This window comes from Myotis yumanensis, unplaced genomic scaffold (genome assembly GCF_028538775.1).
Source record: "Myotis yumanensis isolate MYYU_CA2020_CCGP unplaced genomic scaffold, mMyoYum1.0.hap1 SCAF_2, whole genome shotgun sequence".
In the NCBI taxonomy this organism is placed as follows: Eukaryota; Metazoa; Chordata; class Mammalia; order Chiroptera; family Vespertilionidae; genus Myotis; species Myotis yumanensis.
The window spans coordinates 197,776,732-197,791,107 of record NW_027223753.1 but is presented as its reverse complement, the minus strand read 5'-3'; the positions used below and the strand labels follow the sequence as shown (position 1 = coordinate 197,791,107).

Sequence of the window (14,376 nt, the reverse complement as noted above, 5' to 3'; positions counted from 1 at the left end):
AAGCTCCATCAGACATATATAGAACATAATTTTAAGAAATTACATTCATACTTTTTTAAGTTGCAAAATGAAATAGCTCAAGCTCATTCATGATTATTAGCTAACAGAAAGTTTGTTGCAGTATAGTGAGGGGAAGGAGGGTGACTGTTAAGGAAACAAAGGCAAATTTCACATTTAGCTGTGGTTACAAAAAAATGCAAACTGACTTAAATCTCTAACAACAGTACCCAAATGAATCAAGATAGCTATATTTCTACCAGAAAAGAACTGGTGTTATTTGAAAGAAAGACTGTCCGTGATCCTTCTGAACTTAAAAAAATAAAATGCAGTCAAGCAAATGGTTTGCTAAAAAAATGCTCTAAAATTACTTTGGTGACACGAAATAAAGTTCATTAATTCAATCAAAATTCAAACCAAAAATACTTAACTCAAATTGAATTAAGCCTTCAAACTTAACTTCCTGTTTTTAGAAAAATCAGGTCAAAAAGAATCAAATGAAACGATAACATGAAGATTCAGACAAATCAGAGTTGATCTAGTCTTTTCCGTAAGTCATCAACATGAAAGAAGTAAGGAAAGAATGAGTGTGATGTTCTAGAACTAGAGTCAAAGATTTATCTGGTTTGACTTTTTCTATTATTTGAACAAGCTAACCTTGAAAGACAGTACAGGGGCAAAATAGGAAAACCTGATTATAGACTGGTTTATTAAATGATGTTAATGATTAGGTATGATAGTGGCATTGAGGTTATTATAAGGAATTGTCTTTATTTTTGAGAGATGCATGCTTATATATTTAGAGATAACATGATAGCTACAATTTACTTTAAAAAGGGAAAAAATTAGACCATGAAAATAATTGTTGCATTGAAGTCATTTGTATATGGTATTCATTATATGATTTTCCTAATTTTCTATAAGTTTAAAATGTTTCATTACAAAGTAAAAAAAAAAAGGGCAGTCAGGGATGATGAGAGTAATAACAATTTTGCTGAAGACAATATAATTGGGATAAAAATAATTTATATAGCTGATATCACACACCAAAGTAGTCAACAGAAACAAAATTTCTTATGACAAGAATGATAATGTTGATAAGCATTTGATAAATTGAATTTCAAGATTTACTTTTCAGTCAGTATGGAGTACGACCAATTTCTCCCTTTTTTACAATGACTAGTAGTATATAACTGATTATTAAGGCTAAATTTTAAAAATATGATTTGAGAAAAAAATACTTGTTAAACTTTAAAAAACTTCCTTTCAAAGAAATTGAGCTGTTGGTGAAAGTTTAAATTAATACCTCCATTCTTGAGAATAATTAAGTTAAATTAGAAAATTAATGAAGTCAATTATAGTAATCTAGCATATCCCACCCTTTCCCCATTCCCACAGAAATAATATTACATTTGGGCATATATCTTCCCTGCATTCTTATGATGGGGAAAAAAAGAGGCCAAAGTTGGAAAACTCAATCCCCCCAAAAATTCCCATTGTTTTTTAAAAAATTCAGCGTAGAGTTTAATCATGCCTAGTCTTCTATATGGAAATGTTACCACTTACAAGAAAAAGAAAAAGTGGCATTTCATCATAGAGAAGTCATGGTAATCAGATAAAAATATTTTTCTAACTTGAGAAGAGGAAATAATTTTAATTATAAAGAATACTTTGAGGGCACTACTACAATAGAATTTAACAAAGAATAAAAAATACACCTTTTTCTAGTCTAGCCAATACAATTAGAGCAAATATTTTTTAGTTTTATAAAATAAAAATGTGTCAAAATTACTTCAAGAGAGTAAAGTTAGAAGTTATATTCACAATTATACATTAAATAGAATTTGCTTTGTATTTTACTGATTTGAAGTTAAAAATGACACCTGAAGATGCTGTAACTGAATTTTATAGGAGAAAAATGTCCCCCTGCATTTCTCTAAGACAAAAGAGGTGCTATCTCTTAAAATAATACTGTTAAAGAATCAAATCATCTCAGAAAGTTTTAAAACTTCAGGATCCTTTCTTAGATTTGGGGTGAGGAGGCGGCCAGGTATCTGAAGTTTAAATAAGTGCCATGCTGACTGTTGTATAGTCAGAGATGAGAATCAGTGGACTAAGGGATTACATACTCACAGGCCAACATTTTCTCTTTAAGGGCTCAATTTATTAGGCAAATTTAGGAGGAGAGGGGAAATGTTCTCACTATAATAACACATAAAGAACTTCACTAAAATACCCACCATCTTCACCTAGAATTTCAGAAAAAAACAACCAAACAAACGTAAAATAATCCAACTTTTGAAAAAAACTAATCTGGGCTAAGACCACCAAGTTCTTACAATGACATGGCCTTAGAAGCAATACTTCCTCAAATGAAAGATAAGAACCAGGCTACATATGATTCAAGTACCACTCTTGGAATTGCAATAAAATATATTTCAGTAATACCTGATTTAAACATCACTTGTGACATCAAGAGATCATGTAAAGTGCTGATATTGTCCCAGCCTGGTAGAAAGACCAATATTGCACCATCCTGTATGGAAGGCAAATAATCATTACAAATGATCACATAACAAAATACATAAAAAAATCTGTGCACTTTAGCCTTCATTAAAATTATACTGCCTAAGGAAAATTTTGGTTACTGATTATAAATAATGAATACAAGCTCACTTTTTAAAAATAGAATTTGTAAACCAGATTTTTCATTTGTTTAGTCTTTTCTTCAAATAGGTCAAATATCTAAATCATTTGGCATTTTGAGATTCTCATTCCTGGTGTCAAAAGCAATTTCTTCTGTAAGTTATTTTTATTTATTTATTTTAAAATATATTTTATTGATTTCAGAGAGGGAGAGGGAAAGAGAGATAGAAACATCAATGAAAGAAAATCATTGATCAGCTGCCTCCTGCATGCCCCCTACTGAGGATCCAGTCCACAACCCGGGCATGTGCCTTGACAGGGATCGAACCCAGAATCATACCCAGGACCCTTCAGTCCACAGGCTGACGCTCTATCCACTGAGCCAAACAGGCACTAGGGCATCTAGAAGATATTTTTAAAAAGCATTTACAAGGCCCTGGCCAGCTAGCCCAGTTGGTTGGAGAGTTGTCCTAATGCACCAATGTTGCAGGTTTAATACCTGCTCAGGGCACATACAAGAGTCAACCAATGAATGCATAAATAGGTAGAATAACAAATCAATGTTACTCTCTCTCAAATCAATTTCTTTAAAAAAGCATTTAATTTTTTTTTTATGGCCTTGATCTAAAAATAAAGTCACTTGAGGAAAACAAAACTAACCTCTTCTTCCAAAACAATGTAGCGAATAAGGGCAGCAATCAAATTCAGATCAACTTTATCATCATCCATCATTTCTATAACATCTACAGTACTTGCAGAATACCTATCAAAGTTAAATAAAATATCATGAAATAATTGATAGTTTCCTGAGGTTTAAATTTCTATAAAACCTAAAAATTAACTCAACCTTCAAATGAGGGAATGATAGGAGAGAGTTAGTGGGGAAATAACAGTGTTTACAACATAGTTTTCAGCTGGAAAATGAGATAATAATCTTCTTAAATACGTACAAATTCAAGAAGATAATTCCTGCTTTTTGTTTTAGTCAATTCAGTCACTATGCTCTGACTTCCAAATAGAACAAACTTACCTTTTCCGCAGTTCCCTTACATAATCCGGCCAGCGTTCTTTATAGGTTGCTTCTTTTTCTTCTTTCTCTTGTCTATTTACATGCCCTTGCATGAAACCCCTCTTAAACTGGGATCTGTGTTCTTTTTGTTCTGGAACATATCTAAAATGAAAACATTCTTAAGTAGCTTCACTTTTTAAAAACTCTCTGGTTGTAGCTAATATTCAGCTCATATTTAGGATTTTAAAAAAGATTTTTAAGTAATTTCACTATAATTTCTAATGAACACTAGTTAAATATCCATTTATTTGCAAGTATTCATTAACATAAAATCTGACATTTTGGATGAAAATCATTCTTCTTTATAAAGTATATACAACTCTAGATCATTTTAAGCAATCAAACTTAGAGTAACTTTCACCTTCAATTTTAAGTTTGCTCTAAAAAAAAGTTAACATTAAGTCCAAAATAATTGTTAATGTTGCCTAGTAGAAGACTCATATTTTACATATAGGTTTTCAAACCTGAGTACATATAAGAATCCCTTAGACAGTTTGTAAACTGTAAATTCTGAAATACTATACCTTGCGATTTGGATTAAAGTCTGGTTGGTTGGGGTCAGCTAACCCAGGAATTTTAATTAGTGCCCCAGGAGATTCAGATAGTGTATCTATAAATGTACAGACACATGCATGAGAACTATTTATTCTGCTTAGGCTCACAGATATAGCTAATGGCAGGGCCAAATCAGCATTCAAATCTCATCTGTCCAGCATTATGCTCTGACTCCACTATACTGCAGTGACTGCTATAAGCAGGGCACATTTGCCCTAGAATCCCAACTATTTACTGTAAGTGGGTTCTGAGAGCATGAAGGTGGAAAAAGACAAAGAAAAATGAACTAAACTTTTAACCCCAAATCCCCTCAGAGTTTGCCTAGGGAACAGCTTTCAGATAGAATGGGAGGTTTGGAGCATTGGTTTTGTGAGTCAGACAGATTATGGAAATGATGTCCTTGCTCTGACATTGACTAGCTGTGTGATTTTAAATAAGGTTTAACTTTCAGGTCTCTAGTTTCCTTATTTTAAGAGATTAATACTTTGATAACAGTATTGGCATAAGAATAAGAGCAAAAAAGTGAAAGTAAAGCACAGTGCCTGACACATAGCAGACACCCCAAAAGTGTTAATCCCCTTCCCTATGCAGTACCTGTGACCCAGGATCCCCCTAAGTCTTCCATACATATAGAGGCACCAACTTGAAGTAGGGCAACCTGAGACAGAGATTAGTCCTAGTCAGCAGGATGGACCCACGGTTGGTTCCCTTCCCAGCAATTCCAACAACAGAGGCAACCTTCAACCCCCACCCCAAGGCCCAATCACAACCCTCCATCTCACATCACCTTACTTTCTTCCCTCCTACTTCCCTGTAGTGCAGCTCTTCTACAAATAGATACTATCCTTTTGCTTCGAGAGACCCTTTAACTACAGTTCCTTGTATATAACCTGCCTTCTAGACAGCTTAAGAAAGCAATCCATCCTTATGTAATTTTAGATTACTGATCCCGGAAACTTTGTTTTCATCATTATTGTCAGTGCTGACTTTTATTCTCTTAGAAAACAATTGATAAATGTGCTGTGGTAGGACGCAGAACACATAGTGGAAAGTGGAATTGAGGAAGGGCATAAAAATTTATGGACATGATAAAACCAGAGCATGGGAGACCTATATAACTATCTCTCACTTTTAATATGTTCTACCCTGATATACACACTTCCCTCTTTCTTACTCTGAATTTCACTGCTTTTCTGACTTACCTAGCCTATCTCTGCTATATATAATCTCATTTCCGACACACTCTACTTTTTCACAAAAGGTCAATCACACCTCATATTAACAGTGTACATGTCTCCCTGCCTCGATATAAGCTGTGAGGTTTCTACCAAATCTTGCCTTGTTTTATTCTCAGAACCCTAAGGCACAGTGCAAGGTATAAAGTTTAAAAAAATATCTGTTAAATTCTGCCGACTTTTCTCCATATAAAATATTTCTTCTCACTTTCCCACTATTCATTTTCCCATTTAACAAGTAAGCTGTGGAATCTTGAAAAATCTCATCACAAGTGTTTCTACATCTGTTGCTGTACTTATTCAGATGTTTACTAGAGGTCAGGCACTGTGCTATGCACTAGTTACAGAGATAAAGAGGACAAAATCCTTGACCTTGAACCTTCTGAAATCTATTGAAAAGGCAAATATAAAGAGGCGCTTTACATGGTGATAATGTAAGTGTTTTAAGGGACATGATAAAAGTGCTACAGGAGCCTGGATGAGAAAACATCTCATTCTGTGAGAGGACCAGAGATGGTTTAATGGGCAATGAAGCTGGAATTTATTTTTATATAATCAATAGTTTATAGGAGAAAGAATGGAGAAGGTGGCAAATCAAGTCGAAGAGGAGGAAATAACATGTAACAAAGCACAAGTCATGAATGAAAGGCCAATGGCTGGCATGGTAGAGAATGGCAGCAATTGTGAGAGTGAAGATCATGGTGCCAAAAGAGGAACTATTATGTTAGCACAGAAGAGATAATATGGATCTTAAGTAGAAGAAACAAAAATGAGAAGACAATGTATGATCAAGGCATTGTGCTAGGGGGTGGGTAAGGGGAGGAATACAGGATAACTTAAGAGTAGTCTGGTTACTAAACAAGTAAAGCAGTTAACTTATTCTAGTTACATAACTCCTTGATAAATATTAGCATTTTTGATTTGTAGCTTAGACAACTGGGTGGATGATAACATCAATAACCATGATAAGGCATAATTGTTTTGGTGAAAGCATGGTGGGAATGGAATGTAAGATGATTTTGGTTTAAAAAATGTGAGGTTCAAGGTGTCTGTGGTACTGGAATGCTGCGGAGCAGAGTTAGATAACAAGTTTAGAGTTCAGGAAGAGCTTCAGCTTTGAAGCTCTACTTCAGAAAGCTGTGAAAATACAGAAGCATGGTCATGCAAATAGGACTGCACCCAGGAACCACAACAGACTGAGAAAAGGCTAATGGAGAACCGGAGGGGAAAATCATACTTAAAGGGTAGGGAATGGAAGCCCGTGAAGAATGAGAAAACCAGGTAGGAGAACCAGAAGTGAGGTCCAAGCTCCCAAAGTTCGCTGCCCAGGGATCTCTGAAAAACACTGATGCCTAGCTGCCAGCTCAAACTGTGTAACGTGATTAAGGAATGGCGTGTGATCACAGCATCTGGATTTCAAAAGGCTGAGGGTGACTTTAATGTGCAACCAAGTGTGGGAATCCCTGATTTAAGGACTCATTAACAATGTTTTAGGAGGAAGAGGTTAAGAGTGAATTTCTGAATTAAAGTTTAATAGAAAAGGTAACATGTTAGCATTTTTAAATCTCTTATTTCTTAATATTTACTTACCTTATTTTTTCAATTATATCTTCCAAAAGATACTCCACAACTGGAAAAGTGAAACCAGGTATGTGTATCATTGGACAGTTACCTATTATGGTAAAAAAAACAAACATAAGTCTATACTCAATAAAATAAAAATAAACACCATAAAAAGGACGATGAATCTATTACTTTTTATAACTTCAGAAAATGGTCCTGAGCTTTTACAGCTCTATCCTATTTTCTATGTCTAGTTCAATAAAAGGCAGCAGCCTAGCCTTCACTCAACACCACTTTACTACTACTAAACTGTGCATATACCTCACAGTTCTACAAAGTAATGCAGAATATCAAAGGACAAAGTATTTTAAATTGCACTTAAAATCCATTATGAGAAGTCTATTTCCTCTTCATCATTAGCTAGACTATTGCATTAGAAACCGTTTTATTTAAATCTATATATGAAGCAGTCCTCCGTGGCACCCAGAATTAAGAAAAAAGTAGTTAAAACAAAACCTAATCAAATATTAAACAGTTACTATTTTAGAATTATTAGTTTTTAAAAAAATATTCTTAAAACTGTTTTCTAAATGTTATTCATATTTTGTACCAAAGAAAACAGTACACACTGTAAGCAATGGTCAACAATGCAGTAGAGGTCAAAGTAACAGGTGGTATCACAGCTCTGCCTCTGATTTTCATAAATTTGAGTAAGTTACTCAATGTTAGTTCTGGATACCGCATTAAAAAAAAAAAGACATAATACACTCAACCGATCTCACAGGCTTTGAGAGTCAACTAGGCTGAATACAAGAACATGTATTAAATATAGCTCTATTGCATTTAACTCCCTACTTTTTCCTCTCCTTCCCCAATTAAAAGTAGGAGAGACAGGGGAATAATTTTAAAAATATATTTTGCGGCTAGTCAAACTGAATTTCAAATCCTCTCAACCCTCTGTTAATTAGGCAACCTTGGATAAGCTATTTAACTGTGCTGAGGCTTTCTCATCTTTAAAAATAAAAATAACAGCACCTACCTCACAACATATTATGAGAATTAATAAAGACAAAGTGCCATACATACTACGTTGCACAGTGACTAGTAATCACTAGTATTATTGTCATTAGCAAATTGCCACCCTAGCCTGTGAATAGTACATAAAAGCCACAAAAGAATCATAAAATGTTAATAAAATTATTCAGATTTGTGGTTTGACTTTATTGATGCCACCTTAATTATCTGGTAGTTATCCAGAGTAATAATCATAAATTTTACTCACCAAAATATTCTGAGAATTTCTCAGCATTCAATGTTGCACTCATCAATATTACTTTCAGGTCAGGTCGATAATTGAGAAGGTCTTTAATTACAGTCATTAAAACATCTGACTGCAGGTTTCTCTCATGGATTTCATCAAGCACAATATGACTAACACTGGACAAATGCCTGAAGCAGAAGTATGGTGAAGTATGTAACTCAGTATAACAATTAGTAACATCCTATTTAATAATTACATCTTTTATAGGACTTAATTAAATGTCCTGAATTGAAATATACTCACGGGTCTGACTGAAGCCACTGAAGGATGATTCCTGTTGTACAGTATAAGATAGAACCCTGTTTCCTTGGCAACCGGCTGTGAATAAAAGACACAAGTAAACAATTCTTGGTTTTCTTTACTAGTACATTACTAAGTACCACAAACATCTAAAAGAAAATCTTTAATTTTAAAAAGGTTTATAGTTTTAATGAAAATCTTCAACTTAATTTTGTAGTTATAGGAATGCCTACCAGGTAATGAGAAATACTACATCCACATTCATTATACATTGTTTTTGTTGTCATGATACAATGTTAATAATTTATTTTTTAAAGGCATAAACAACCACTGACATTCAGAAAATGACTCATTACTTTGGACCTAAACTTCTGTTCAATGATTGGAAAGTCAGTTGATTAAAAAAGATAAATGGAATCTTGATCTCCAGGAAAAAAACTAAAAAAATACAATGAAGTGGGATAAGGGGTTAAAGATACCAAAATCAATAAGGTAGGTCACGGGCTGGGTGTGGTACCAAAATATAGGACACTAACTCCTTTCAGGGGAAGCGATGATCTACTAATGTATGTCCAGAAAATGTTATTTTTCAAATCATTCCATAATATAGAAGACATTAAAATGGTAATCCAAATATCAAATTGGGTTACAAAAATGACTGAGGGTTGCAAACCTCCTATGCTTGTTACTTTAAATGTTAATTCTAGTAGTTATAATTGGCATACAAATGGAGAAAAATCTTTTCTTTTTTAATCTCTAGCTTCAAATTTTAACTAAAATATACCTGTAAACAAGTGAACATTCTTTACCTCTGGAGACGAATTTGGTATCCAGTACTATTACCATTGCCACAAGTTTCTGCCCTTTCTGCAGCCACTCTCTCTGCAACCTTTAGTTAAAATAAAATACAGTTACAAAGAAAAGAGATTTTCCTTTAGTACAAATATCCTAACCATCCATGAAAATCTGAGATGGTTATATTTACTCGCCTCTTATATTTACTTTTCATTTTCTCTTAAGCTCTCCAAGGCCAAATGCTCTTTCTTCACTATTTTCAAAGTGTCTTTCTACAGCCACCCTCTCATTATTTCTTCCCTTTCTTTTTGTCTTTTCTAAAAGAGTAGGAAATCCTGTTCTGAACTTATATTAACACTAGAGGTCTGGTGCATGAAATTGGTGCACGGGCAGGGTCCCTAGACCTGGCCGGCAATCACAGCCTATCTGTGGGATGACTGGTGGGGCAATTGGGGGCCCCCACTGACACCCACCTTGGCTGGCCTGGTGCCGCTCGCTGGCTGGCCCCAACCCCCATCGCTGCCACAGCCGATGGTTGCAAACAGCAGGGCAATCAGGGGGCCTCCTGCTGGCACCTGCATTGCCTGGCCTGGGGCCTGAGAGCTGGGAGCAGCTCCTGCATTGAGCGTCTGCTCCCTGGTGCTCAGTGAGCGTCACAGCAACCGGTCATTCCATCATTCGGTTGATTTGCATATTAGGCTTTTATTATATATGATGTATTTACCCTCAAATTCCATGCAAGTTTTATATTTGGTTGTTTCTTTTGGTTTTAGACTGGTGGTTCTTTCTTTTTTTTAAGAAGTGTGTTTATAATTTTTTAAAATGTTTTTATTGATTTCAGAGAGGGAGGGATAGATAGAAACATCAATGATGAGAGAGAATCATGGATCAGCTGCCTCCTGCACACCCCCAACCTGGGATCGAGCCCAAAACCCAGGCATGTGCCCTGATTGGAAATCGAACTATAACCTCTTGGTTCATGGGTCAATGCCCAACCACTGATGCACACTGGCCAGGCAAGATTGATGTTTCTTAATTCCTAGTTCTTCATTGTGTTTTAAAACTTATGGTGCCAAAGGTAAGCTCTGGATAGATGAAATGCTATTATAATCATACTGATTTATGTAACTAAAAGTAAACAGTTATCTTGTAACAGAACAGTGATTACTGAGGTTAGAAACAGAAAATGACATGATTACTTTTAAAGAAATACTTCAGAAGTAAAACTTCCAATCAGTGTATCTGGTACACACCATTATTTCACTTTTCACTACTTATACTATCCATTCAAAAACAACAGATTTGGGGGGAAAAAAGAAAAAGGAAAAAAAAAGCTATTATCAAGACTACCGTAAAGGAAAAAGGAAAGTGAAGTGAGAGATAACTTACAGAAATGGCACTAATTCTTCTTGGCTGGGTACAAACTATCCTGCATGCAGATCCTTTTCCTCTTTCGATGTAATTATCCAAAATGAACTGAGTAACTTGAGTGGTTTTTCCACAACCAGTTTCACCACTTATTACCGTCACCTGATGATTATCGATCATATTTACCAATTCCTATTTCAAAAAGAAAAATAAGTGAAGGACATCACATGTTAAGTCTGAAAAGACAGTTATCGAAGTTCTATCAAACTGAAGGTAACTGCTTCTAACAAACACTAATGCCTTTTAAATTTTATGTGAAATGCTGACAGTTTGGATTTTTGGATATACCAGTTTTCAAGAGCTAAGAAGCACTAAATTATTAAAAGAACTCAGCCAAGACACTGTTAAAGAAAAACACACTGGTAAGAACAAAAGAGTCAACAGCTCATAAGTTCCATGCATAAGGATTACTTAAAAAGAATGTGATCATATGGGGCTATTGAGTACAAGGCAAATATCCCCTGATACCTAAACAACTACTGAAGACATTAAAAATTTATATCTTAATTCATAAATATGGCTTTGTCTGTAGGACAAATTTTGTATACTGTTTTAAAGAATAATGTAATTTAAAATTATTTCCTTTCAAATAATTAAAATCAAGAAAAAAATTTAAATACCTAAGTTTACAAAATAACTTTTTGTGAAAATTCTTGTTTTTAAACTCTAAAAATTTCAATTATGGGCATAAATATAAGCAAACTTTAGAAAAAATTGTTTCATGACCATATTTTCGTTTTCAACAATTCAAAAGAATAAAATGAGTTTCTAAGAACATCCTTCAGAGAAAGGTTGATAAATTTGTATTTCTTCTTAACATAGCACTTTGTAAAAAAAAACCTGTATTCAAGTATTTTACAAATCAAACAGTGCATAATCATTTTACCTTTTGCATTCCAAATGAAGGCAGCTTTTCCCTGAAATGCTGAAATAAAAAAAACACAAGTTATAAATTTTCACCAAAAACTGGAATGAATTTATAATCCTGGTAATCAGAATATATTGATAAATATGCTAGAATACAAGTATTTTATTACCTCACAGCTTACATGAAGTATCAAGACTTAAAAAATAATTTTTAAAAAAAAGAACTAATAACTCAGCAATCACTTTGGTTTGTGAAACATAGAAAAATAGAATTCTATTACATCCAATAGAATGGAGATACTTTCTTAGAGTAAGTGACAGTAAAATTAAATCTGATCTATCATCTAATAGCATTCTTACTATCCCTAAGTTACATTTACAATTTTTTCTCTTCGTTTTATATATTCATCTTAGATTTTATTTCTATATCACATTCTTTTCCCACTCATTGATCGACACCATTTACTAATGCATTAGGCACTAGAACATATTCAAAGTATTCTGGGTACTTGCCTTTGAGTATAAAAGAAAGCTTAAAACAGTATCTGCAGTAAGAAAATCTGGTACTGTCATTTAAGAACTGTGATCTTAAGTCAAACTTGGAGGCCCAAAGGTTTTAACTGAGGGCTACCACAGATCTGAATGAAGAGGCTTTATATAAAAAATTAGTAGCAGTTTCTGACACATATTAGCTACTCAACAAGTTTTTTGGGAATTACAATTAGAAATACTAAAGACAGCATGACTAATTCTTTCCTGTAACTTTTACATGGTAATTTCTAGTTTTGAAAACTTTATGGAACCCCATACCCACACTACATAAAAATGACATACACTAAGAAAGCAGCACTATGGTTGACACTGAACTAGATGTATTATCCTATACCCGTGGTCGGCAAACCGTGGCTCGCGAGCCACATGCGGCTCTTTGGCCCCTTGAGTGTGGCTCTTCCACAAAATACCATGTGTGGGCGCGCACAAACAGTGCGATTGAAACTTCATGGCCCATGCGCAGAAGTCGCTTTTTGTGGAAGAGCCGGTATTTTGTGGAAGAGCCACACTCGAGGGGCCGAAGAGCCGCATGTGGCTCGCGAGCCACGGTTTGCCGAGCCACAGTTTGCCGACCACTGTCCTATACTATAATAAAAGCATGATATGCAAATCTACTGAACGGTGGAATGACCAGTCACTATGACACGCACTGACCACCAGAAGGCAGACACTCAACACAGGAGCTGCCCCTTTGTGGTCAGTGTGTTCCCACAAGAGAAGCACTGCTCAGCCAGAAGCCAGGCTCACAGCTGGCGAGTGCAGCGGTGGTGGCAGGAGTCTCTCCTGCCTCCGCTGCAGGTGAGCAGTAAGGAGCAAGGGGTCCTGGACTGTAAGAGCCCCGGACAGCAAGAGGGATGTCTGAGTGCTGGCTTAGGCCCCATCCCCTCAGGGTGACTTAAATGAATTCTAGTGCTTTGAGATAACAAGTCACAGGGCCTAAACTGGCAGTCAGACATCCCCCGAGGGGTCCCTGACTGAGAGAGTGAGCAGGCTGGCCTGAGGGACCCCTCCCCACTGTCGTGCATGAATCTCATGCACCGGGCCTCAAATATAACATAAAAAAAATCTTCAGGGGTATAAAAAAATAAACCAGTTTTAACAAACCCTCTTTATTGAAGAGGGGGAAAAAATGCAAAATTAGAACTATCCTAGGTAATCTAGTATATTACTGCCATGCCTTTTAATTTCTTGAAACATCATCCTTACTAATTTTTTGCTCATTTGAATTGTCAAGATGGAGACTATGTCAAAGTCCCTAATACTAGTTTATTCTATATAATAGAGCTAATATGCTAATCAGACTAAATAGAACGACCATCCGGACATCCTTCCAGATGACCATCTGGACGACCTTCTGGATGATGCCTGGGCTGCAAGGGCTGACCAAGGCTTTGAGGGGCTGCCAGGGATGGCCAAGGCTGCGAGGGCCGGCTGAGGCAGCCGGGACTGCGGGAGCCAAGCCCCTTGCATGAATTTCGCACATCGGGCCTCTAGTTGAGATATCATTTGGCACATAACATTGTCAGTTTCAGGTGTACAACATAATCATTCACTATCCGTATATACTGTGTAATGATCACCACAATAAGTCTAGTTAATATCCATCACTACACAGTTTTAATTTTTTTTCTCATGATGAGAACTTTAAGATCTATTCTCCTAGCAACTTTCAAGTATACAATATAGTGCTATTATTAACCATGCTCTATATGCCATCCTTGTCATGGTCAGGTAATTCATACTAGTGCCATAAAAATGAGTCAACATGGTGACTTAAATGAATTCTAGTGGCTTTGAGATAACAAGTCACAGTACTTTTCTTAGTAATTTATTTTATTATAATTTTAAAATTATTTAAAAACCATTTCTTAATGATTTAAAAAAATAGTATCCTATGTAGTTAAATGCAACCATCTTAACATGTAAGTATATACAAGTTATCCCATTAAACTAACATCAACCATATTTGCTTTCTATATATGTAAATGCTGATGGAGAATTACAACCAAATATTCTTTCCCATTCCTTATCTAAGGACAGGGAATATCTTATCAGTCTTTGGAAAATATAGCACAACGAAAGACATCTAGTAAGTAAAAAATTAATGT

General features: G+C 35.2%; 1 protein-coding gene across 2 annotated transcripts in view; it reads right to left on the bottom strand.

Annotated features, from left to right (window-relative positions):
- Positions 1-14,376, bottom strand: part of DHX36 (DEAH-box helicase 36) — a 44,551-nt gene that overhangs the window by 22,621 nt on the left and 7,554 nt on the right. For both annotated transcript variants that reach the window (XM_070406946.1, XM_070406947.1), the window contains 9 exons: positions 11,736-11,774; positions 10,811-10,981; positions 9,436-9,515; positions 8,630-8,704; positions 8,348-8,514; positions 7,093-7,174; positions 3,674-3,814; positions 3,304-3,406; positions 2,446-2,533 (listed from right to left, as the gene is read on the bottom strand). In XM_070406946.1, the coding sequence (XP_070263047.1) occupies positions 2,446-2,533; positions 3,304-3,406; positions 3,674-3,814; positions 7,093-7,174; positions 8,348-8,514; positions 8,630-8,704; positions 9,436-9,515; positions 10,811-10,981; positions 11,736-11,774 (946 nt within the window). The remainder of the gene's footprint in view (positions 1-2,445; positions 2,534-3,303; positions 3,407-3,673; positions 3,815-7,092; positions 7,175-8,347; positions 8,515-8,629; positions 8,705-9,435; positions 9,516-10,810; positions 10,982-11,735; positions 11,775-14,376) is intronic.